The sequence below is a fragment of the Schistocerca nitens genome, chromosome 1 (assembly GCF_023898315.1).
Source record: "Schistocerca nitens isolate TAMUIC-IGC-003100 chromosome 1, iqSchNite1.1, whole genome shotgun sequence".
NCBI lineage: Eukaryota > Metazoa > Arthropoda > Insecta > Orthoptera > Acrididae > Schistocerca > Schistocerca nitens.
Window position 1 is genome coordinate 344145968 of NC_064614.1, and position 27246 is coordinate 344173213.

A 27246-nucleotide genomic window follows, 5' to 3' on the forward strand; every position below is an offset into this window, starting at 1 on the left:
ATTTGGTGTTTATCAACATTTCAAAAGTCTCTGATTCAAAGCCACATTGATGACCTTTAAAATTTCTTTCCTTTAATATATCTAACCAGCTTTGGGAATGGGTCTAAAATTTTCTGTTAGGTAAGATCCAGTACATCACCCAATATGGAAAAACATTTACAAATACTGGACCTATAAGACAACTGCTATTATATTATACATTAACAATTTAGTTGATATTGGCAAATGCAAGTCCTGAATTTTTACAAATGATGAAATTGCCTGTAAGGAGGTTCTACATAGTGAAAATTTCACAATAGTCAGTCAGATCTCAACAAAATATTTTGTTTTGCATAAAGGCTGATAACTAGCTCCAGATGCAAAACTGGAATCCTTTGACTAGTTATTCGAGGATTTGGGAGTAACAATGTGCAAAGAGATTAAGTGGAATGATCAGTGTTGCACCATGGCCTCTCTTGTCCTGGAGTTGGACACCCATGACCAAATTAGCAAAATATATCACTGCAGCCTGAAGCAAGCAGCATGAGGGAGTGAAGCAGACAGGAGCTGGTTAGGCTTCCTTTTACAAGACGCTACATGTGGGCTATTCTGACACTGCAGGAATTGCCACCTGGGGAACATGAAATGTGAAGTTCCCACACATCCAAGTTCTCATGATGCACCCAGAACTGTACTCTGCTGATGTAGCAGAAAGACAGGAGTCAACCAGAGCTGATTGTGATCTGATTGGCACATGACCAAACCTTCTGCTGTGGCTCTGTTATGATCTACATGATGGAAAATAATGCCTTTTCAGATCAGTTGCACACTCTACTATGGCTGGTATGCCTTCTGCCTGCACAGTTTACTCCTGCAACCCACCATCACTGCTGCCCACACTGGGGTTGCTGGTTCACCTCAGCACTCTTATGCATTGAGCCATTCGCCTTCACCGTCAATATGACCACCTTGAATGGACACCACCGTAGAAGCCTCCATCAAGTGTTGGGACCTGACTTTGCATTTTTCCACCTGTCAAAATGCTGACAGTAAGACTCTTCCATGCCATGGTCTACTAGCATTGTAAGGGGTCTGCAAAGGTGGCTTGCTGAATTCACTGCTTTCACCACACTCCAGGTTAGATGCTCAACCCTGGCTGCTGACTCTGATAACACAACTGCTCTATCTGTTGGAAAAATGCAGTGTCTCTCTCAGTCTACTGACCTTATCAGCAGACATCCTTATTAATCAACTCCCACCATCACAACAAACTGTAGCAAGGTGCCAGAATGATGTGAAATCCTGACACCCTGCTAAAACTGGCTTCAGAAGTGCTACCATTGCTACATATATAGACCCAGCGGTATGTGAAAAAAAGCAACAATTCACTAGTAGGAGGCTGGGAAACCACAGTTCATACCTAAAAGAAAATGGATACAAAACCATTTTGTGGCCCATACTTTTATACTACTGAAGTGTTCGTATACTGAGGCAGACACTCAAAGGAAGACAATGTACATGTTTTTAGACCCTTATTCTCATGGCATAGACTATAAACATTATTCAGTTTTCTATGGATCTATCTCACACAGATAATTCCCATAAAATTAGACACATAACAGCTTGTAAATAAATATACAAGCAGTCATCTTTTACACAGTCCATTCATGAATGAAAGAGAAACCTTATTTTCTGATCCAGTCAAACTAACATGACAACCTGTCAATAGCCTGAATAACCACCTTTTGCAGCATGGGCATGGAGGAAAGTCACTGACAGGGTCATAAAGACATGCTGACTCCACTGCATGGACAGCTGCACTAGGTTTCTTGGTTGATTATCCATGTAATGGCCAGCCTGATCAAGGTGGTCCCACAGAGTCTCAGTTTGGTTTATGCCCATGGAGTTTTGTGGCCAGGGGAGTATGGGAAACTCATCCTGGTGTGTTCTTTCAAACATGCATGTATGCTGCGAGCTGTGTGTTCATCCATTGTGCCCTCCAGAATGACAGGCTCATCCAGAGAATGCTATAGAGACATTCCCCAGACCATAGTACTCCTTCCTCTGTCCTGGATCCTTCCAATGATTCTTGCAGGGCGATACACACCAACAGACATCTGAAAAAGCTGACTGTTGCCACTCAGTGGACATCCAGCTGTGTTACTGGCATGCAAACTCCAAACTTCATCACCAAAGAACAGCAGTCAGCATGGGTGCATGAACTAGGCACTTGCTGCAGAAGCCCATACACAGTGATATCTGCTGAATGGTTGTTGAGGAAACGCTGTTGGTAGACCCCTGGTTCATCTGGGTGGTCAAATGCTCAACAGCTGCATATCTGTTTGCCCTTACACATCTCTTCCAGCTGTCATTCAGTCCTGTCATACATGGTCCACGGCATGATGGAATACCAGAGAAGGAAAGTTGCTACTCACCATATAGTGGAGATGCTGAGTTGCAGTACGCACAACAAAAAGATTCACACAATTATAGCTTTCAGCCATTAAGGCCTTGTGTGAATCTTTTTGTTGTGTCTATCATGACTCAGCATCTCTGCTATATGGAGAGTAGCAACTTTCCTTCTCTAGTATTGTTACATTCCATCCTGTATTTTCCATTGTTTGATGGTCCATGGTGGACCACAGATGCCTCAGCACTGGAACTGGATAGTGCCATTTTGCCAAGTACAGTAATTTTAATCATGGTGACATACAAAGAGTTTACAAACATGGACAGTCCAGAAATGCTTCCATCTTGGTCCAAAAGCGAGTGATGATGCCCTTTAGGATTTCAGATAAATAGTTCTGTTTCCACATTATGACAATGACTGCACTGTTTTCCATGTCCCCCAACATGCTTTATGTAACATCCACTGCTTGTGCTGGCACCTGCCATCTGTGAGTGGTTATTGCACAATGACATCGAACATACACGGTGGTCACATTACTGTGACTGGACCACATATAAGTTACAATAAAAAGTACCTCTTGCTACACACTTCAAAGAGTAAAGATGTAGATTTATGTTGTTAATCATATTTGTGTCATTGTGTAGTATGCAGACCTATGTCCAATGAGTGATAATTTGAGTGTTGTACTTAATGTCTCATGCATTCAAGAACTAACCCTAAATATTATTGGTGTTATGGTCTTGAATGCAGAGACTAGTTTCAGACACCTCTAATCCTGTCTAAACCTCCTCATCTCTGTATAACTACTGCAAACTTTAATCATTTGAACCTGCCTATGAGGTCTGTTCAAAAAATTCTGGAACATTGTCCACAAAATTCTTCACACTTACCTTTTACTTATTATGCATGATCTCCTTTGAAATACTCTCCTCCACAATAGATACACCACTCCCAACACCATTTCACTGCCGGAGGGAGTCTTGGTATGCCTCTTGCTGGATTACACAAAGTGCCATCCTCAAATTTTCTTTCAACTCATCTATCATTGCAAATCTTCCTCCTTTCAACATGATTTTCAAGCCTGGAAACAAAACAAGTCTGCAGACGCCAGGTCTGGTGAGTATGGAGGATGAGGCAGCACAATAATTTCGTTTTTTGTGCAATAGTCACACACCAACAGGGATGATGTGTGGTTGCATTATCATGATGCAAGAACCATGAGTTGTCTCACCACATTTCAGGCTGTTTCCCTCTCACATTTTCTTGTAGGTGTTGCAACACGTCCTGATAGTACCATTGATTAATGATTTCTTTCTGTGGCATGAATTCATGATGAACTAATCCTCAAGAGTCAAAGAAAACTATCAGCATGGCTTTGACATTTGACCTGACCTGACAAGCTTCTTTTTGGTCTTGGTGAACCTTTTGCAATCCATTGTAAAGATTGAACCTCAGTCTTGACATCATAACCATAGACCCACCTCTCATCACCATTTATGGTTCTCTTAAGGAACACCTCATTCTCATTTGCATGATCCAAAAGTTCTTCATAGATTGTGAAGTGAAAGTCTTTCTGGTCTTGACTCATGAGCCACTGGATGAGCCTGGCAGCAACAGGATGCATTCCAAGATACTTTGTCAGGGTTTCATGACTTAATTGAACTGAAATGTTGCATTCTTCTGCAATCTCCTGGACAGTCAGTCTTCAATTGGCATGCACAGTTTCATTATCATTACTGATATGAGTATTGTCAGGGGCACCAAAGAGCATCCTGAATGAGCATCATCTTTAACTTCTGCCTGGCCATTTTTAAACTATGTGATCCATTCATAACACTGAGTATAGCTTAAAGACCCATAAACATAGTTTGTATTTCATGCAAAATTTAATACAGACACATTGGTCCTCTAACTTTGCCATCTCAAAAGTCACAAACTGTGTGACACAATGTTCTACTCAATACAGCACTGAACAATAACTAAGAGACATATAACAGTTACACATTAAACATAGGTGAGTTTAGAGAAGCCAACCGCATATTGCTCCAACACACCATTGGCACAAAATTACGAATGTTCCAGAATTTTTGAACAGACCTCATATTGCTACTCATTCTTGCTTCAAGATGTTTACTGCAAACAGATTCTTTTTTTAGTCAAGTTGTGCCACAAATTCATTTTCTCTGGAATTCACTTCATTACATACCCATTAGTTACCCAATTTACTCATCTAAATTTCAGCATTTTTCGCCTTCTGTTCACTACTTCTCTACTCTGCCTGTTGTCCACATATCAGTCACATATGTGACTCAACTACCGCCTCCATTTCATGTCATTCAGTACTCATAACTGCAGACAGGTTTTATACAAGCTGCGCATAACCTTTTATTCATGTCAAAATGTGTAATTTGGTCACCATTACCGAAAGCTTTCTCTAAATATCCAAACGTCATTAATATAGGTTTGACTTTTTCAGTCTACAGTTGTAAGGTAAGTTGTAGTGTCAGTATTGCCTGTTGGGTTCCTCTCCCCTCCCCCTCCTAATTATTCAATTTGGTACTTTGCATTCATGACGTATTAAGCTGATGACTTCGTAACATTCACACCCATCAGCATTACTCTTCTGTGGAACTGGTATTGTTATATTCTTTTTGATGGCTGAAAGCATTTCATCTGTCTTATACCAGCATATCTTGCATACCAACTTGTATTGTTTTGTTTTGATATGTTTCCAAAGAATCTCAATAATTCTCATGCAATATCATCTTCTTCAGGTGCCTTTTTTACTGAAAGTGGTGAGTTTTGCTGTTTTGGCAGTAAAGTCATTGATGATAGCTGATGTTGTGTTGGCTACTGTGGGAGTCAGCAAGGACACAAACAAGGAAGGAGAGAATTTGCGATGGCCAGTGGAAGGAGTCTGAAATGATCTGTACAAAACACTTTAAGATTAAGTAATCACCTTATTTCTAAAAAGAAAATAAACACAACTTAACTTGCTTCGTGTCCCTTCTGTGCAATTACATTACACACTATTACTACTCGCAGAACATTGGCTACATATCATCTTCCAATTACTTAGTACTGGTGCTCTTGAGACTGCAACTGAACTGGAGCAATCAGAGATAAGTGGCTGGCTAAATCATTCTTGACAGGGGGCACTGAACTCTCCATTCCTGGAAGTATGGCACTACCCGCTCTTTCCATTGGTCCAGAGGTCAGCACCTTCGTGATTCTGTTTTGTGACGCTGTGCGGATTGGTGTGCAATTGATGCTTTAGGACTGCACAGCTGAAGTAGAGATGATATAAACTGTAAAATGGCAATGACAAGAAAAGTGTTTCTGGAGAAGATAAATTTGTTAACATTGAATATAAGCTTAAGGGTTAGGAAGTCTTTGCTGAAGTCTGGGGTGTAGCCTTCTATGGGAATGAAATGCCAAGAAGAGATTAGAAGTTTTTGAAGATGTTTCTACAGAAGAATGCTGAAGATTAGATTTGTAGATTGTGTAACCAATGATGAAGTACTGCATAAGACAGGTGAAAAAATATTGTAATTTAACTTGACTAAAAGAGGAGATCAGTTAAAAAGAGACATTCTGAGACATCAGGGAATCATCAAGTTAATATTGGAGGTAAGTGTGTGTGTGTGAGAGAGGGAGCGGGAGGTTAATTGCAGAGGGATACCAAGAGATGCCTACAGTAAGCAAGTTCAAATGGATGTGGGTTGCTTCAGTTATTCAGAGATGGAGAGCACTGCACAGGATAGAATAGTATGGAGAGCTGCATCAAACCAGTGTTCAGATGGAACAACAATAGCAGTTTCCCCTTTGTTTCAGCTCTACATTGTACAACGTAGTCAGGGCATGCTGCAAGATCAATTTATTCAAACATTCAAACAACTGCCCCTGGAGCAGTTGAAAAGGCTGATGACAGTCTTTGGGAACCATATCTTAATCTGGTATCTCTAAAGCTACCATTCTGATATAGTTGCACCTGAGGTGCAGTCATTTATATCATTGAGGGATATATGCCTCTCTGCTGTGGTTTGTGGTATGATATAAAAATTTTCAGCTGAAATTAGCTGCACATATTTAATAGTCTCCACAACTGACTTCTATGAGGAGGACCCAGTTTCATTTCCTGGTACTGATGAGTTTTTCTTGGCAGAAGGTCTGGAATGGGATCCAAACAGCCTTCTGATACCAATTGAGGAGCTATTTGAATGAAAAGTAGCAGCTCCTAGGCATACAAAGCCAAAAATGGTTGGGAGAAATATGTGCTGACCTCATGGCTTCTGTACCATATCTGAATAACACAGTGGCCAGTTGCCACATTACATGAACCTCTGGGCATGATCACACAGTTATTAATTTCATTAACTTTTTTAGATATTTTATACATGCAGCGTGCATGGCTACTGGCTAGCTATGTTCACTGAACATAGCATACCACTGACATTAATGTGAAATACTTCAACTGACACTAAACAGTTATCATAGAATGCGGATTTAAAATTAAATAGTTATCATAGGATGCGGATTTAAACTCTGTCACCACCAATGCTATAAAGCCCTTCATTGTTCCTAATTAAACACTAACAGTACTTGCTGTCTCCGTATCTGTGTAATTCGAAGGTCAAAGTTAAAGACACCTTCATAGAATATTGTACTGTGTCATTCTCAACTCATAATGCTTTATTGTCATTACATAAGCATATGTCACTTCATTTATCTTCCCAGTTTAATTCATTTTTCACTCTGTACTGTTAAGATCTGTTCAGGATAGAAATCTAAATGGATCGTATCAGACACTATAATTTGTAACCTTATCATGCAACTTCCATAAAATAAAAACAGAGTGTAGGTAGAATTGTAGAATTAATAGATATTAAAAGTCCTGCACTAAATGCAACATAATGTGTAAACTGTATTGGTGTCTGGATAATGGACAAGCTAAAATGTAATCAGCACACTGAACATTCCATCATGTTTTGCACTCAGAAGTATCTTTCCCTGTGCTGTCTTTCATATAGCAATTTATTCATTATGTGGCATTAGCATATTTCATCAAAATATAAGAGGTATTAGAGATAAGGTTAGTGAGCAGCTTATAGAGGTTGACTATGATGTTATTGGTATATTGGAGCACCACTTAAATAATTTGACAATTCAGAGGCTTCCTTTACCATGATACAGATTAGCTGGCTGGTTTTCAAGGAGTTCTTTGCTATGTGAGGGGAGTGGCCATGCACATAAAAAACAGTATTCCATTTGAGTCCGTAGATGTATCACGGCACTGCACTGAACAGGTATTTGAATGTTTTGCAGGGGCAGCTGAATTTAGTGAAACTAAATTCCTAACTGTTGTTATTTGTAGGTCCCCTAAATCTGACTTCAGAACAGCGGTTGCTCATGAGTATACATTCTGGGTGTTCACAAATTTTTAAATTCAGATAAATTTGAGATTGTGAAATTGATATTATCTGCTGTATAACAGTTATGCTTATCAACAATTTTATGCAACTACAGCCACTGCCAATTATAATAACAACATTAATAATAATAATAATAATAATAATAATAATAATAATAATAATAATAATATGCCCACCCACAATGGTAACGACACTGCTAGCCAACTGGAAAATGATTTAAATCCAAATAGAGGTGTTTTGCAGGATATGCTTCCTGCAACCACCCTAGAAGGAAAACAAAGACAGAGGATGAGATGTTCAGATGAAGTTAATCGACACCTCATGTTCTGTTATTACCAAGCAACAAACCTAGGAACCAACACAACTGGATACAGATTACAAGTATACACAACATTTATTACCAGATACCCAGAATTAAAATTTTTAACAGAACAACGACTAGCTGATCAGATCCGTGTAATAATCAAAAATAACAGGATACCCCAGTCCAAATTAGAAAACATTAAACAACAAGTACAACAAATACTGGAACTAAATAATGTACAGTCAGAAGAAGAAGAAAATACAGTAATGGACTCAAACATCCCAGAGCAAACAAACCGAGAACAACACGCATCAATTAAACAATCAGAGGAAAACGAAATATTAAGACAGCCACCAGAACAAGCACAAATAGAACACAGGGCGGCACACATGTTAGATATAGAATAAAAATTTCAGCCTACATATATAGAATACAAAGACACAAATACAGACATTAGACCATTCTTGCATAGACCACCAAATAACCCACAAGTCGAAACAACAATAACAACTATCAACACAATCATACACAACAAAATAAATGAAAATACAACTATGGAAGAGTTACAACTACTGGTTTACATAGGAGCACTCACTACACTAAATATACACACTAGGCAGAGATCAGAACCAACCGACACACAGAAGAAACCCACAAAACCAGCATGGCAACACAGGCTACAGATCAGAATAGAAAAACTGAGAAAAGACATCGGACAGCTAACACAATTGATAAGAAATGAAATATCAGATAAAAAACGAAAAAGATTAGGTAAAATCTCACAACAAGAAGCGATAGAGCAATTAGATGAAAAGAAGCAGAAATTACAAGCATTGGCCAAACGACTTAGAAGATACAAAAAAAGTGAAAATAGAAGGAAACAAAACCAAACATTCAACACAAACCAAAAGAAATTTTACCAGATATTAGATAAAGCACACATTAAAATAGACAATCCACCAAAAAAAAAAAAAAAAAAAACAGACATGGAACACTTCTGGAGCAACATATGGTCAGACCCGGTACAACATAACAGACATGCACGGTGGATACAAGCAGAAACAGATACATACAAGATGATACCACAAATGCCTGAAGTGATAATTTTGCAACATGAAGTCACCCGAGAAATTAATTCTACTCACAATTGGAAAGCCCCTGGAAGAGATAAAATAGCAAATTTCTGGCTAAAGAAGTTCACCTCAACACATTCACATCTAACTAAATTATTTAACAGTTACATTGCAGACCCATACACATTCCCTGATACACTTACACATGGAATAACTTATCTGAAACCTAAAGATGAAGCAGACACAGCAAACCCAGCTAAATATCACCCCATAACATGCCTACCAACAATATACAAAATATTAACTTCAGTCATTACACAGAAATTATTGACACATACAACACAGAACAAAATTATAAATGAAGAACAAAACAGCTGTTGCAAAGGAGCACGAGGATGTAAAGAGCAACTGATAATAGATGCAGAGGTGACATATCAAGCTAAAACTAAACAAAGGTCACTACACTACGGATACATTGATTACCAAAAAGCTTTTGATAGTGTACTCCCCTCATGGTTACTACAAATATTGGAAACATACAAAGTAGATCCTAAATTGATACAGTTCCTAAACATAGTAATGAAAAATTGGAAAACCACACTTAATATCCAAACAAATTCAAATAATATAACATCACAGCCAATACAGATTAAGTGTGGAATATACCAAGGAGACTCATTAAGTCCTTTCTGGTTCTGCCTTGCTCTGAACCCACTATCCAACATTCTAAATAATACAAATTATGGATACAACATTACTGGAACATACCAACACAAAATCACACATTTGCTATACATGGATGATCTAAAACTACTGGCAGCAAGAAATCAACAACTCAACCAATTACTAAAGATAACAGAAGTATTCAGCAATGATATAAATATGGCTTTTGGGACATACAAATGTAAGAAAAATAGCATAGTCAAGGGAAAACACACTAAACAAGAAGATTACATATTGGATAACCACAGCGACTGCATAAAAGCGATGGAAAAAACAGATGCCTATAAATATCTAGGATACAGACAAAAAATAGGAATAGATAATACAAATATTAAAGAAGAACTAAAAGAAAAATATAGACAAAGACTAACAAAAATACTGAAAACAGAATTGACAGCAAGAAACAAGACAAAAGCTATAAATACTTATGCTATACCAAGATTGACCTACTCATTTGGAATAGTGAAATTGAGTAACACAGACCTAGAAGCACTTACACAATCACAATGCCATAAATATAGAATACATCACATACATTCAGCAACAGAAAGATTCACATTAAGCAGAAAGGAAGGAGGAAGGGGATTTATCGACATAAAATACCTACATTTTGGACAGGTAGACAATTTAAGAAAATTCTTTATAGAACGAGCAGAAACTAGCAAAATACACAAAGCAATCACTCATATAAATACATCAGCTACACCACTGCAATTTCATAACCACCTCTACAACCCTTTAGATCACATAACATCAACAGATACGAAGAAAGTAAATTGGAAAAAGAAAACACTACATGGCAAGCACCTCTATCATCTAACACAGCCACACATCGATCAAGACGCATCCAACACATGGCTAAGAAAAGGCAATATATACAGTGAGACGGAAGGATTCATGATTGCAATACAGGATCAAACAATAAACACCAGATATTACAGCAAGCATATTATTAAAGATCCCAACACCACAACAGATAAATGCAGACTCTGCAAACAACAAATAGAAACAGTAGATCATCACAAGCAGATGTACAATACTAGCAAATACAGAATACCACAGAAGACACGACAATGTAGCAAAAATAATACATCAACAACTTGCCATACAACATAAACTAATAAAACAACACGTTCCCACATACAAGTATGATGAATACAAATTAACCATTATAACAGATAAAACAACACCACATAACAAACCTGACATCATACTCACCAATAAAAAGAAGAAATTAACACAACTAATCGAAATATCCATACCCAATACAACAAATATACAGAAGAAAACAGGAGAAAAAATTGAAAAATACATCAAACTGGCTGAGGAAGTTAAGTACATGTGGCATCAGGGTAAAGTTGACATTGTACCAATTATACAGGGTCCGGCATAAAAAACTCCCCGATTACAAAGTAACATGCAGTGGACAGTAGAAGGAGCAGAGTGGTGGAGGGCGCGTCGTTAAGTAGCTGCCTACGTGCCGTTTTCAGTGTACGCCATGGCGTGGTCTGGTGAACATCGTGCCTTCGTAGTGGAAGATTTTATTCAAAATGGCGAATTGCCTATTAATACTCAACGTGCTTTTCGCGTTCGCTTTGCGCTCGGACGACGGGACCCTGTTCCCGATAAGAAAACAATTTATTCTTGGGTTGCTAACTTTCGTGAGACAGGTTCCGCATTAAAAAGGAAACCACCTGGACGACCACGGACTGCAACAGGCCCCGGAAATGTTGATGCAGTTAGAGCTTCAGTTCAACAATCTCCTCGACGATCCACTAAAAAGCATGCGGCAGCATTACGGATATCTGATCGAAGTGTGAGAAGAATCTTGCATCGAGATCTTAAAATGCATCCTTACAAAATTGTAACTATGCAGGAACTGAGTGAACGAGACTGTGGTGTCCGTGTAAGTTTGTGCCAAGACCTTCTTCGGAACATTCGTCCCAACGATATTGTGATTTTTTCTGATGAAGCACACTTTCACCTTGCCGGAACAGTGAACAGCCAAAATTGCAGGTACTGGTGTGAACACAATCCCCAAGAACTTCATCAACGACCACTTCATAGCCCTAAAGTAACAGTATGGTGTGCTGTTTACAACTCTGGAGTGATCGGTCCTTACTTTTTCGAAGAAAATGACAGGAATTTAACCGTCAACAGTGAACGCTATTGTGCCATGCTCCGCGACTTTCTCCAACCGCAACTAAGGGAGCTTTTTGGTGAAATAGAGAACGTGTGGTTCCAGCAAGATGGTGCTACAGCCCACACAGCGCGGCAGTCACTGGCATTGGTGAAGGAAATGTTTCCTGGACATGTGATCTCGTTGCGTGGAGACATTGGCTGGCCCCCACGATCGCCGGACTTAACGCCCTGTGATTTCTTTCTTTGGGGCTATTTAAAAGCAAAAGTTTATGAACAATGTCCACAATCTTTACGAGCCCTGAAAGAAGCAATTACACAAGAGGTTGAAGCTATTCCACCTGAAATGACTCAAAGAGTAATGAATAACTTCAGGGAAAGACTCAATCAGTGTGTCGACAGTGCAGGAAGCCATTTAAGGGATGTTTTATTTAAAAAGTAAGACCATAAGAGTATTTTCTAAAATGGCATAATATGTACTTTTATTTAGTATAAATAAAATTGTTCTACCTTATTTGGTTTTGTTTTTATTAGCTTTCCTTAAAGGGGAGGTTTTTCTGCTGGACCTTGTACTATCAACTACAGGAGTCATACCACACGATATCCACCAGTACATCAATGCAATACGGATACATCCAAACGTATATATACAACTATTATTTTTATTTATTTATTTATTTATTTATTTGTCCATATAAATCTCTTTTTAAGTACATATATTGTACACAGGATATTGGACAAAAAACATTTTTTGGCTATTGGATTTTCAAATATGAAACATAAATTTTATAAATTTTTATGACAAATTGGATCTATACAGTTAATAATTACAAATTTTTGAAATACTGTATATTTATAACTTATTTCTACAATTAAAGATACAAATTACATTTTTTCTTGCATAAGATACTGTGAGACTGAATAGTAGCAGTTTTTCAGAAGGTAGGATGTCACAGACTTTTTAAAGCTTTGTAGTTCAGTAAGAGATTTTATATGTCTTGGTAATCTGTTGTAAAGTTTTGTTCCTGCATGATATACACCTTTTTGGCATCAGAAATCTGTAATTATTGATACATGTTCAACTATCCGAAAGTTCCTAAATGCAATGTAACGTATACCACACAGTTAAAAGGAAGTCACACTTGATCAAGGTCCGTGTCACTTTCCATTTTTAACCAGACATAATGTCTGAGAAAGGAATATAATAATAATAATAATAATAATAATAATCAGATGCATAACTTACCTGACAAAAGAAACAATTCTTCTTGTGGGTTTTTGTTGTTTTGTACATAATTAAATACAATTTAGGGCAATAACAAAATAATGTGTAAGCTTTCACAACTGTCTGTTTAGGATTTTTGTGTAAGTGGGAGTTTTGGTGCTTTTCCACTTTTTTGGACAAATATACAAGATACCTAACAGTTGTATTTGTTCACAAATTTATGACTGGGTTGAAAAATCAGATTCTCTTATGCTGCACCCAAACAACTTGTGCTAACTGTACACTTCCTTGTTAAATGTTCACTTGTAGTCATCAATCAAAGGATCTCTTCTTAGAGATCCTAGTTCCTTTGTGGTTAACTTTTCCTGGAGGTTTACTTTTCTGTTCCCAGAATCAGATTTTCACTCTGCAGGAGAGTGTGCACTGATATGAAACTTCCTGGTATATTAAAACTGTGTGCTGGACCGAGACTCGAACTCGGGACCTATGTCTTTTGTGGGCAAGTGCTCTACCAAGCATGACTCACAACCCTTCCTCACAACTTTACTTTTCTGTTAACATTTAAAATAGACTCAAGATAGTTCATGTTTACACTTCACATGAAAGGCAATTCCTGCACATTAAACAACCAACCCCAGACACAAACTGTCATTTGTGGAAATGATTTAACTCAAGTTGTAATGTCAACCAACATGGTCACTTGATTGAAGTACATATGAGGCACTGAGATCCATAAGGGCCTAAAGCACACTGCCATTAATCCCACATTTAAGTGAGTATCAGAGGAACCAGTGATATGACTTTTTGTGAATTTTCGTATGTGCAATGTGGACCTACCATAAAGATAAATCTGACTTGCCATGAGAACAGATTTCAGTAGCATGAATAAATCTCACAGTCGATAGTGATGTACTTTAAGCTCTTATGATTCTCTGTGCCTCAAATGGATTACTGTATGATGAAATTCATAACTTAATATACTATAACTCATCTAGAAACCCACAAAGTAGGTTTATTGACAGTATAATTTTAACACATACTGACATCTGATCAAATTTTACTATATAGTGAGCGAATTAACATATATGAGAAGTGTGCTATCATCTAGCAAGATTTATGCTGAGTTAACAGGGATAAAAGTCTGCTGCAGTGTACTACCACCTGTTGGCACTGACGTAACCTTCTAGTTGATTTGTGCGCATTGTTTATCAAATCCGTATATATTTAGAACATAAGGGAATTACATCACTTGAGTTGCACATGCACAAAAGCTCCTTAAAATGTGTACAACTGTGCATGTACTCATGACCTCGATGCCAAGTTTCACGGAGTCTAGAGGAGCAGTGGCACACTAGATTTAAGTGTCGTATCTTTCAGATTGCAGCATCTATGTTAAGTTTAATAGCATTCAAAGAAAAGCAACCAATAAATCCACAAGTTAGGGTGTTCACATGCTCTTGTGCTCTTACACTGCAGCCACCACTGCTTCAGAGCATTCCTGCTCCAGCAGAGAGGGTTCTTGGTTCGCTTTACAGAAAGTACCAAAAATTAGTTAGATGTGGTGACTTCAATATTAATTTTGTACATGATTGAACAAGAAAAAGGATGTTGGAAGATCTCCTAAATTCATATGATCTGATGCAGGTCATATGTATATTGGTATGTTGGAGCACCACTTAAAGAATCTGACAATTCAGAGACTTCCTTTACCATGGTACAGATTAGCTGGCCAGTTTTCAAGGAGTTCTTTGCTATGTGGGAGAAGTGGCCACGCATGTAAAAATTATATATCTGAAATGCTTTTTGTTTTCCAAGCAGGGTGCATGGGAACAGTAGCACAGCCATAGACAATATTTTTATTCATTCTTTAGTTCTAGATGGGCATTCTGTTAGTAAAATGGTGATGATCTTTCAGACCACACTACACTAATTTTAACACTAAAAGGTTTTTGAACTCAAATACATGTTATATATAATTAAAAACGATGTGGAAAAGATAATCCAATGGCAACAGAGCCTTTTTTAAACCTCATTAAGGAACAAGAGTGGGCTGACATTTATAGTGCCAATAACACAGATGAGAAATATAATGCTTTCCTTAACACATTTCTCATGTTCTTTGAAAGTTGCTTTTCATTAGAACATTCTAAACACGATACCAGCAGTAAAAGGCAGACCGGGTGGCTGACTAGTGGGATAAGGATATCATATAGAACAAAGTGGGAATCATATCAAAATGTTAGAAGTAGTCACAATCAATATACAGTAGGCCATTACAAACAGTACTGTAAGGTGCCTAAAAATGTTATTAGGAAGGCAAATAGCATACAGTATGCAAATAGAACAGCTAAATAAAATTAAAACCATATAGTCAGCCATGAAGGAAGTGTCTGGTCAGCAGCACAAGGTCAACGATATACAGTCAGTTCATAGTAAAAATATTTCTGTTACTGCTGAGTCAGATATATGTACAGTATTAACAATCACTTTCTGAGCTTTTCTTGTGAATTAAATAGAAACTCTATAGGGAATCATATCATTCTCATGAAGAATGCCTTTCCAAGCTATGTGTTTGAAATACTCCTCTGTGATACTGACAAGGGGGAGATTGAGTCAATATCACTGAAGACTAAGGATTCTCATGAATATGATGGAGTAACTAGGAGAATATTAAAGTACTATGCTTCACATGTTAGCCCTCTACTGAGCCATATTTGAAATTTTTTCCTTTAAGATTGGTCAGTTTCCTCAACATTTAAAGTACTCAGTAGTAAAGCTAGTTCGTAAAAATGGAGACATGGATAATGAAGACAGTTTTGGATCTGTTTCTATGCCATCTTTGTGCTAAAGTTATTGAAGAGGCTCTGTATGTAAGGATAATTGATCATAAAGTTTCACATAATTTTCTATCAAATATACAGTTTAGTTTTAGAAGTGGTTAAACAATTGAAAATGCTATATTGTCTTTTCTCTGTGAGGTACTGGATGGGTTATACAAAAGGTTTTGAATGCTAGACATCTTTTTTTTATTTACCTAAGGCATTTGATTGTGTTGATCACAAAATATTGCTCCAGAAGTTGGACCATTATGGAATACCGGGAGTAACTCACAATTGATTCACCTTGTGCTTTAACAACAGACAGCAAAAGTGTTGAGAATGGCTATGATATGGGGTCTGAGTGGGGCATGGTTAAAGGAGGGCTGCCCCAGGGTTCAGTGCTGGGGCCACTCCTGTTTGTTATGTATATAAATGACATGTCCTCTAGTATTACAGGTGATTCTAAAATATTTCTGTTTGCTGATGACATTACCATGGTAGTAAATTGTACAATGTTGGCGCTGTTTCAAATGTTGCAGTTAATGACATAAGTTCAACGTTTCTAGAACATAAACTAATGCTAAATCACAGTAAGACTCAGTTTTTACTGTTTCTAATACACAGTTCAACAAAACCTGCCATTTTAATTACACAATGGGCACATGATTACTGAAACTGAACAATTCAAATTTCTAGGTGTTCAGATAGATGGTAAACTGTCATGGAATGCCCACATTCAGGATCTCATTCAAAGACTTAGTGCTGTCATTTTTATTGTGAGGGTTAGAACTTAAAGAGTGGCAACTATTTATTCACAACCGATACAAAAGAGTTACATGTTTGCACGTGTTACTGTCCTTCAAAGTAGCGGCCAGCATTGTGAAGAACCAATTGCCGGCGATGTGGAAGATGTAGTGTACCATTATCAGAGCCTGTTGTGTTGACAGTGATTAGATTAGATTAATACTTGTTCCATAGATCATGAATATGACACTTCATAATGATGTGGAACGTGTCAGGTTAATAAAACATGTCTGTACAAGATATTACATTACACAAAATATTGCTTGACACTAATGTTTAAGTTGGGTTTTTTTCTTTTCTTTTTTCTTCCCCTTAATTTATATCTAAAGGAGTTGTCATCTAGACATTCTTTTAATTTATTTTTAAATGTTAGTTGGCTATCTGTCAGGCTTTTGATGCTGTTTGGTAGGTGACCAAAGACTTTTGTGGCAGCATAATTTACCCCTTTCTGTGCCAAAGTCAGATTTAACCCTGCATAGTGAAGATCATCCTTTCTCCTGGTGTTATAGCTATGCACGCTGCTATTACTTTTGAACTGGGCTGGATTATTAACAACAAATTTCGTAAGTGAATATATACCGTATTTACTCGAATCTAAGCCGCACTTTTTTCCGGTTTTTGTAATCCAAAAAACCGCCTGCGGCTTAGAATCGAGTGCAAAGCAAGCGGAAGTTCTGAAAAATGTTGGTAGGTGCCGCCACAACTAACTTCTACCGTCGAATATATGTAGCGCTACACGGGCATGCTTTGTAGGCACAGAGATAAATACTGGCGCCAAAACCTCTGCGTCAGTAAATAAATAAAAAAAAAGTGGAAGACGAGCTTTTTTTTCTCCGCCCCCAGTTTCGACCACTGCATTTTCATACATTATCCAACGAAGTAAATACAAATTCCGTATTGTTCATCTTCGAAAGTAGCAGAATTTCAATGTACTACGAAAATCCGACTGGCAAGACTGTTGCTAACCTGATGAAATGTGAATCACATGCAGTATTCTCTTCACCATAAGAATAATACGAATATAAACATTTTGCCATGTATTCTTTCGTGTTTGCTGCTATCTCATTTAAATCCAGTCTGCCTAATAAACTACGAAACTAGAGTGAGACAACAGCAAACGCGGAAGAATATACGTATCGTGTCATGTTTATATTCGTATTATTCTTATGCCTAATAGTGATAGTCAGAAATGAAGCACGGCAACTGACTAGATTTTTAAATCTAAAATGACTAATTTCTGTGCAGAATTTGATGTACTAAAGAAGCGGCCGCAAAGATTTTCAAACGGAGAAAAATTTTCGTCTAACTCTCGTTCAGAACATGTTCTATCATACGCAGTCTATTATTTGGTTCTTGTTGATCATTATCAAAGAAAGCAGCAGTGTAAGTAACAACAAGTAGCAGTCACTTGCCATTGTTTCGCTAATGAGACAATTTCTCTCTTTTTTTAATTGTAAGCGGCGGTAGCGCGCACAAAAGCAAGCCATGCCGCGGGCGGCGACAGGACGTAAACACGCACTATCAAAATGCGACAAACAATGCATGACGCAGTACAGTAATGCATTTTCAGCTTAGAGTGACGTAAACACCTATAACAAAGAAAACGGCACTTATCAGATCAAAGCAAAATAAGCAATCGATTCAACCAGACGAAGCACGTGAAAAAGGAAGGGTACCCGTATAAATACGGACGGAGCGCGTGACGCATAGCAATGGCTGCCTTACCTGCTAAGCTTACGACTCGAACCAAACTATTGTAGCTGTATCGTCTTTCATTCGACCTAAATTGTGTCTCATATGACAATGGACCAACTTTGTTTCGATTTGAAGGTGCGGCCTAAAACTTTTCTCTCCCCTTGAATTTCGAGTCTCAAATTTCACGTGCGGCTTAGATTCGGGAATGTTTTTTTCCTTGATTTCGAGTCTCATTTTTCAGATGCAGCTTAGATTCGAGTGCGGCTTAGATTCGAGTAAATACGGTATACTGTGAGGTTACTGTGAGGATCCCTAGATTCTTAAATATATGTCTGCAGGATGACCATGGGTGGGCTCCAGCAATTATTCTGATTACACGTTTTTGAGCAATGAATACTTTTCTACTCAACGATGAATTACCCCAGAATATGATGCCATATGAAAGCAGTGAATGAAAGTAGGGATAGTAAGCTAATTTACTGAGATTCTTATCACCAAAATTTGCAATAACCCTATTAGCATACATAGCTGAACTCAGACGTTTCAGCAGACCATCAATGTGTTGCTTCCATTTTAACTTCTCATCAATGGACACACCTAAAAATTTTGAAAATTCTACCTTAGCTACAGACTTCTGTTCAAAGTCCATATTTATTACTGGAGTTGTGCCATTTACTGTACGGAACTGTATATACTGTGTTTTATCAAAATTTAAAGAGAGTCCGTTTGCTGAGAACCACTTAATAATTTTGTGAAAAACATCATTTACAATTACATCACTTAGTTCTTGGTTTTTGGATGTTATTACTATACTTGTATCATCATCAAAAAGAACTAACTTTGCATCTTCATCAATGTGGAATGGTAAGTCATTAATGTATATCAAGAACAGTAAAGGACCTAAGACCGAACCCTGTGGGACCCCGTACTTGATAGCCCCCAGTTTGATGAATCAGCTGTTGTTTTAACATTACATGAACCACTTATTTCAACTTTCTGCATTCTTCCAGTTAAGTATGAATTAAACCATTTGTGCACTGCCCCCCTCAAACCATAATGATTTAGCTTATCTAAAAGAATTCCATGATTGGAGCGGTCTACTGCCTGTCAAATCTCTAGAACACTTCTAAAGTGAATTCCATGAAGTGGTTCCTTTATCTTTGGAACCACATCAAAGTCACAAAGACTTGAGTCTGGGGAGTATGGTGGATGTTACAGAACCTTGCAGTTCCATTGACTGAACAGAGCAGCCACAGCTTGCACTGTATGTGCCTGTGCATTGTCATGAAAAATGATGGGTTGATTGTGCAGAAAGTGTTGCAGCTTCTTTCACATAGCTGGTCACAGGCTATTCTCCAAAAATGATCAGTAATACTGTGCATTGACAGTCTGGAGGAATGTAATGTGTTAGGATAACTTCATCACAGTCATACATGAGAATCACCACAACTTTAGACCGCTTCATTCACACCATCAACAGAACAAGCTCTGCTAATGGTATACTGTGCCTTCCACACCACTGGCAACATGGTTCTACAAAACACTAGTGACTACTTTGAAGGACAGTAACAGGTGCAAACACGTAACTCTTTTGTATTGGTTGTGAATATAATAGTTGCCACTATTTAAGTTACAACACTCGTATTTGAACAGTATTGGAAGTAAGTCATAGTTCAACACAAAAAGTAGTCTGCTTTGCTTATTTTCATTTGCTTATGGTGTATGGTATTATATTTTGGGGTAACTCTTCCCATTCTCAAAGGATATTTTGGGCTCACAAACAAGCGGTTTGCCAATAGGTGGTGTGAGTTCACAAACCTCTTGTCGACCCCTGTACATTAGTCTGCGTATTCTAACATTGGCCTCTTGATATATATGTGCTTTACTATTATTTCTTGTTAACAAATTCAGTTTATTTCCAAGGATTAATAGCCATCATTCAGTTAATGCTAGAAAGAAATCCAACCTGCATTTGGATCGCACTTCTTTGACCCTTCTGCAGAAATGTGTGCAGTATACTGCTGCATCCACTTTCAGTAATCTACTACAAGAATTCAAAAATCTTAGCACTAATACATGTGCTTTTAAATAAAATCTCAAGAGTTTCCTCATTCTGTCAAGGAGTTCCTTGGAAAATTAACCTTATTCCTGTGTTTTATTGTTGACTGTGTTTACATAAACTTATGGCTTGCCTTTTTTTGGGTTCATAAACATTTTATTTTAACTGTTATGTTAACTTTTATGTTGTAATTTCTTGTACTGACACGTTGCATGTCCTTGGAGTTTCGCTCCTCAATTTGGTCCTATGGAACTAGACATTTGAAATAAATAAAATACTAATCCTGTCATAAAGGAGAATAATCAGGGATGTGTTACAAGCTGAAATATGTATCAATAAAGAGAATTAGATGTTAATAAGTATATACATTACATAAATAATGAACTGTCAGTACCATTCTATGCGGCATGAGTCACATAAACTGTTAACCCTAAATATCTCTTAAAATATCACTAAAAGAACTTTGGGTATATTGTCATTTTTTATAAGATGATGTGCCAGTATAGCCAGAATGTTGTTAGTGAGGGTGACACAGGCCACACAAGCGTACACATTTCTAGAACTGTGTAATACTGAGTACCGGTTTACTTGTTTCATAATGTACACTTATTAATCATCTGATCAGAGTGCAGCAGACATGCCAAAAGTCAATTATACAATTTATTTGTATAACACTATATCCAGTGTGAAGGAACAATATTTAAAATTATTAACATTCTCCTTATATTTACATAATAAAATTAATGATCAATGAAATCCTGCTTAAATTATGACTTCATCCTTCATTAACTCTTACACCAAGTAGTAACATTTGTGTGTCAGAATGACATACAGCTTCTTTTTCAATAGATGTTGCTTCATGTTAAAATGTTTAAGATTTTCTTACTGATGTATTGAGAGGCCTGAGCATATAATTTTAATCACTAAACAGAAAGTATAAAAGTATCTTTATTTCTTGCACCATATAGATGGTCAAAATGATTTTTCATAAATAATTCTGGTTTGCTGTGTAAAAAGATGATTACCTTATAGATTTATAAATAAGGAACTGTTAACAGTACATATTTTCAAGATATGATCCTTGGATATGGAGCACAAATCTATGTGATACATTTTATCTGGTGCTTTAGTATACACAATATATTACTAGACCTTTCTCAAGAAATGTCATACTTTATTATTGATTCAACATGAATGTGATATACAATTATCCATACAGCCATATCAGTGAAACTGTACAATAGTTACATTGAAAATGAAAAGCTACATGATTTACTTCAAACATTCTGAAATGAAAATTTCATTTTAAATTCTGATCTAAACTTAGTACTGGAAATTTGACAGATATTAATTCTGCTATGTCCTTATTTTCATGGACTGTTTGCTTTTCCTAGTATTTTGATTTTTGAAACCTGCACTGTGTTGAGGCCTATGTGTTTTTGAAATTGTTGGAGTCAACCCACTTCTGACAGCTAACTAGAATGCTATTGAGCATGTTAATGATGCAGTCAGAGATTGTTTCTGCTTCATAGTTTTCAATTAATTGATGTGCTGTCAGCAGACAACTGATAGAGAGTTGACACTGTCGAACAAATCGTTAACATACATCAGAAAGAGAACAGGACCTGGCATGATACTTTTTGTTACTCTTCTCCACTTTTTTTTGATAATTTGCTGTATTTCATCATCCAAAGGATGATATAATACATTCACATGAACTTCAAATAAATTCACACTTAACAATGTATAGCCACTACAGGACACAAACTGCATTTACATTACGTGGCCCTGATCTCCAAAATTAATTATTCTCCAAAAATGTACAAGGCATGTATTTTGTGAAGTAGAGCACTACATACATTGGTCAGACATCTTCAAAGATTTTGGTATTTTTGCACTTTCTTTTCAGGTCATTTAAATATAAATGATGTTCTTGACTAACAACAACAACAGTTCATGTAAAATGAAATTAGACTTATACAGCCATATTAAAAGACAAGACAATATCTATAGAACTTCTCTTGGCCCGCAGAGTTTGGAAAAATTTCTTTAACTAGCTGCTTAAAAATGTAATGACCTCAAATTCAATGTAACCTTAAATTGCATCACTGCAGGTCAGAAGACATAAAGTAAGAAATTTCAAATGATTCAAAACTTAAACAAAAAGCTCTCTTTGCACTCCTTTACAAATCATCTCATTATTAATTCAAGGACTGAAAACTCATTTTGTCAGAATGACAAGTAACAACATTGATTCTGTGGAGTCTTTCACAATGGTGTGTGTGAATAAAGTCTTCTTTGTTGTCAAGCTACGCCATTTCAAATAAAATCGAAGGTTCAACAGCTATCACAGTGAATTTCATCAAGAGCAAAACTACTGACTTACAGGTCTGTCACAGATTTCCTCTTATACAGGGAAGGCAGCAACCTCTGTAACCTTACAGAGCAGGGCAGAAGTAACAGATGCACAGGAAGGGAAGTTCAAAAGTTTCTGGCATCTCTGTTTTACTGAATTACTGAGTTATCTCAAATGGTATGAAGTGTTTTGCCACATTTTAAACTGTGAAACCTACCTCCCTACATATTTGAACCGTCCATCTTTCTTTCTATTTTCTGTCCAAAGCCTGAAACATCTGCTACTGAGTGTATGCAGCTGATTTTGTTTAAAATTGCTATGCAACTGATATTTGTTAAAACTGCATCTTTTATAGCAAAATTCCAGCTGAATATGCATGGGTTAAGACCTTCATCTTTTCATACTGTACATTCAAAATGTATATAGTGATTACAAATAGCTGTATCCATTAATTATAGTGGTAAATAAATAAGAGTTATAGACAATGTAAAAGATGGTTCAGTTTTTTAGATTCATTATAGGTGTTCCTTATGACTCCACTTGGTCACAGAGACAACATCTAAGCTGCAGTCCACTTCATGCCATACATTCTGAAGTTTGCAAGGGGTCACTGATGTGAGTGCATTAAAACTTGCATTTTTAGTTCTTCTGGAAATATACATAGCAAAGGAGGCACTTATAAGTGGTCTTTCACATAACCTCATAAAAAGAAATCTATGGGTGTCAAGTCCAGAGACTGAGGTGTCTGAAAGCTAAACACAGCATTCTCATAACTGATAAAATATTTTTGGGAGATGTGGACTTAAAAATATGCAAACCTTCCTACCCCATTGTGGGGGTGCTCCATCTTAGTGTAAGATGTAATTCATACAAGTATATGGAATAAGCCGTTGCTCAAGCATGTCCAAGCAGATGTTTGTTGAAAAACTTAGCTTAATGAATAAAAATTGAGCATACAGTTTTTGAGCTGACATTACTGTCTTCCAGTTCACTGTGCTTACACAATTATCAAAATAGTGGACTTTTATGTTCTGTGTCATACTTATTGACCTATCACTATGCGTTAAATAGTCATAGCCATTTGTTATTATTAAATTCATTTAGGGTTGCCCTGCATTCTGTGTGCAGTGTTCACCTAATGCCAACTTCTGAAGCTCCCTTTGCTTTATGTGGAGCATGTTCTCAGCATAAAACTAAATGACAGTATGAATTGTTTCACTGATTTAAGTGCTCCTGCCTTCACAGGGAGCACCATGATTTCTGATACTAAGAGAATTATCTCTAACAGGGCGTAAAGCATCATGGATCTTGGAGCTCGGTGGGAACTCAGTCCATATTCTAGAACACACATTGTATTTTGCTGCTCATTACTCCATAGTACAGAATAAATGCTGCTGGCTTGATCACTTCTACTCAGTCACAAGATGTCCTTTAATGCTGACACCTGGAAGTGTCCACAGTGTCTACCTTTCTGTAGCCATTTTACCTGAACTTAAGTCACAAATGCTGAAGTTACAGAGCAAAATGTTTGTCATCAGAAATCATCTTTGCTCTGTCCAGATCCACAGCTGAGTGGTCAGCATAGCAGATGTCATTTGAGGGGCCCAGGTTTGATTCCCAGCTGGGTTGGAGATTTTCTCCACTCATGACCAGTTGAGTCCCACCTTTCGGTCATCTAACACATACAAGAATGGTAACTTGCCATTTATCTCCATCTCAACAATAAATAGTAAATTCAATGTTGAGATGGACACTGTTCCTGTGATCTGCAAGGTGATAGGTAGTTAGGTTTTTTAAATCAACAAGGTGACACTGCACTACATAACTTTTAGTTAATGCACAGTTATAGTAATGAGTAGCTTGCTGATGAGAAGGCCTGTTACTTTTACAGCATAATGTCAGTAAACTATAAAGACTTCAAGGAGCCTTTGAAAAAAACAATTTGAAAAATAATTTTGATATTTCAGAAGAAAAGAAAAATAAATAATATTTATCTTAGGAGTGCTGTCAAAGCAAGTGGAGTTATCCCACCTTGTTAGATTTCAAATGGTAACACACATTTCAACATATTCTATATGATTGAGCCTCCTTTTGTCTTATAGGGTATATAGAACATAATAGCTGAATGAATGTGTTAACTAGAATTCAGGTAAGTCCAATATTAAGAGGTAAATAGCCAAGTTTTGCATTTTTTAATGACACTGTGTAATTGATATATCATATACTGCTCTACAGCAGTTTAATAACTGCTTAGAGAGGACAAGTATAGATTGTTGAAATCAGTTTGTTCCTATTTTAAGAGATTGTTATACTTGTGTTATTGGCACAAATTAGCTTGAAATTACTGGTAAATAAACTAAATAATTTTGTTGAACTAGTATTTCTGAGCCACTTTCAATGTTATTCTCTATTGCCAATCTTTCTACACATGCTTACTGTACATAAAAATATCTTTAAGAAGATGTAGAATAGATAAATTCCAGACATCAACTGTTGTTAGAAGGATCTACTTTTTTCTATATAAAATTATCAAGCCCTCTGCTGTTATAAATCCAGAATAGCACTTCGAATCTTGAAACTGCCAGTCATTTATATGAAACTGATAATGTCTTCTCTTATAGGCGCTGCTCTTCTGCACAGCCTGCATTGGAAGTGCAAGCTTACGAATGCAAGAAAAACAGAACAATACAGTAACTGCTTCAGGAACCACCAATGAGAGATGAAGTGAAATGTATACATGGCAACTATTGTGAATGACTTTGAATCTCTACAATGTTTGGAAAGTGTTGAAACAGCAACCTGATTATATAAATGAATAAGGTTGTCACTCATAATTGGCAAAATGTGTCCAGATGTAACTAATCTTAATACTGAAACAAGGACATAAGAAAATAAGTTTTACATCACATAGAGCTCTGTATTCTAAATAAGAACACAGGATAACACAAACAGACCAGTAAAGAGGAACTGTAATGTCATGGTTCAAAATGGTTCAAATGGCTCTGGGCACTATGGGACTTAACTTCTGAGGTCATCAGTCCCCTAGAAATTAGAACTACTTAAACCTAACTAACCTAAGGACATCACACACATCCATGCCCGAGGCAGGGTTCAAACCTGCGACCGTAGTGGTCACGCGGTTCCAGACTGAAGCGCCGAGAACCGTACGGCCACACCGACGGCTGTAATGTCATGAGACTGAAAATATTTTAATTGACAAATGCGACAAATGAGCATCTTCAATATGTTTCAAAAGAAGCATAACTCAAAAAAACTTCATGACAAATTAAACTGATTCCAGGCCAGAACATGAAGCCATTGCTCACCTGTGGTAGGTAATACTTTTGCTTCCTGTACTACACAGACTTGGCTCACCATCTGCCTCACAGACTACTGTGCATCTTGTTATGTTTTACAGCTGTAAAGCTGTAAAGCAAAGATGATGTAACATACCAAACAAAAGCGTTGGCATGCTGATAGACACACAAACAAACACAAACACACACACAAAATTCAAGCTTTCGCAACCAACAGTTGCTTCATCAGGAAAGAGGGAAGGAGAGGGAAAGATGAAAGGATGTGGGTTTTAAGGGAGAGGGTAAGGAGTCATTCCAATCCCGGGAGCGGAAAGACTCACCTCAGGGGGAGAAAAGGACAGGTATACACTCGCACACACACACACACACACACACACACACACACACACACACACACACACACACTCACACACACACTCACACACATATCCCTTTATTTATTTTTATTTTTTTATTTTTTTTTTTTTTTGGGGGGGGGGGGAGGGGGAAGCGGAGCTGGAAGTGGGAGATTGAGTAGATGGGAGAGACTGGGTCTATGTGCAATGAGAGGAGGTTGAGGTTTGCTGGAAAGGTTGTGGAGGGTGAGTTAGTTGCCTTTCTGGAGGTGGGAAACCAGGAGATTGGATAGTTTTTTGAGGTGGAGGGTGGCATGCTGTTCTAATTTGCGGTTGGCCTGTAGGAGGATGCTCTGAACAGCCAGTGTGGATGTGGGAGAGGAAAGATTGAGGACTTTTATTAAGGATAGGAGTTGACGGGTGTGTTCATTGGCTGAGGTGATGTGTAGGTGAAGAATTAGGTGGGTGAGGGCAATGGATTGTTCATTTTGGAACTGGTATAGGGACTGATGGAAAGAAGGGTTACAGCCAGAGATGGGAATTTTAAGTGTGAGGCCTTTGGGGGTAATGTCAAAT

At 37.3% G+C, this 27246-nt stretch overlaps 1 protein-coding gene across 1 annotated transcript in view; it reads left to right on the plus strand.

Moving 5' to 3' along the window:
- Positions 1 to 26013, plus strand: part of LOC126235638 (tetraspanin-6-like) — a 156225-nt gene extending 130212 nt beyond the window's left edge. Inside the window, exon 5 of the mRNA XM_049944355.1 lies at positions 25640 to 26013. Coding sequence (XP_049800312.1) covers positions 25640 to 25741 — 102 coding nt within the window. The 3' untranslated portion in view covers positions 25742 to 26013. The remainder of the gene's footprint in view (positions 1 to 25639) is intronic.
- Positions 26014 to 27246: the final 1233 nt, after the last annotated feature.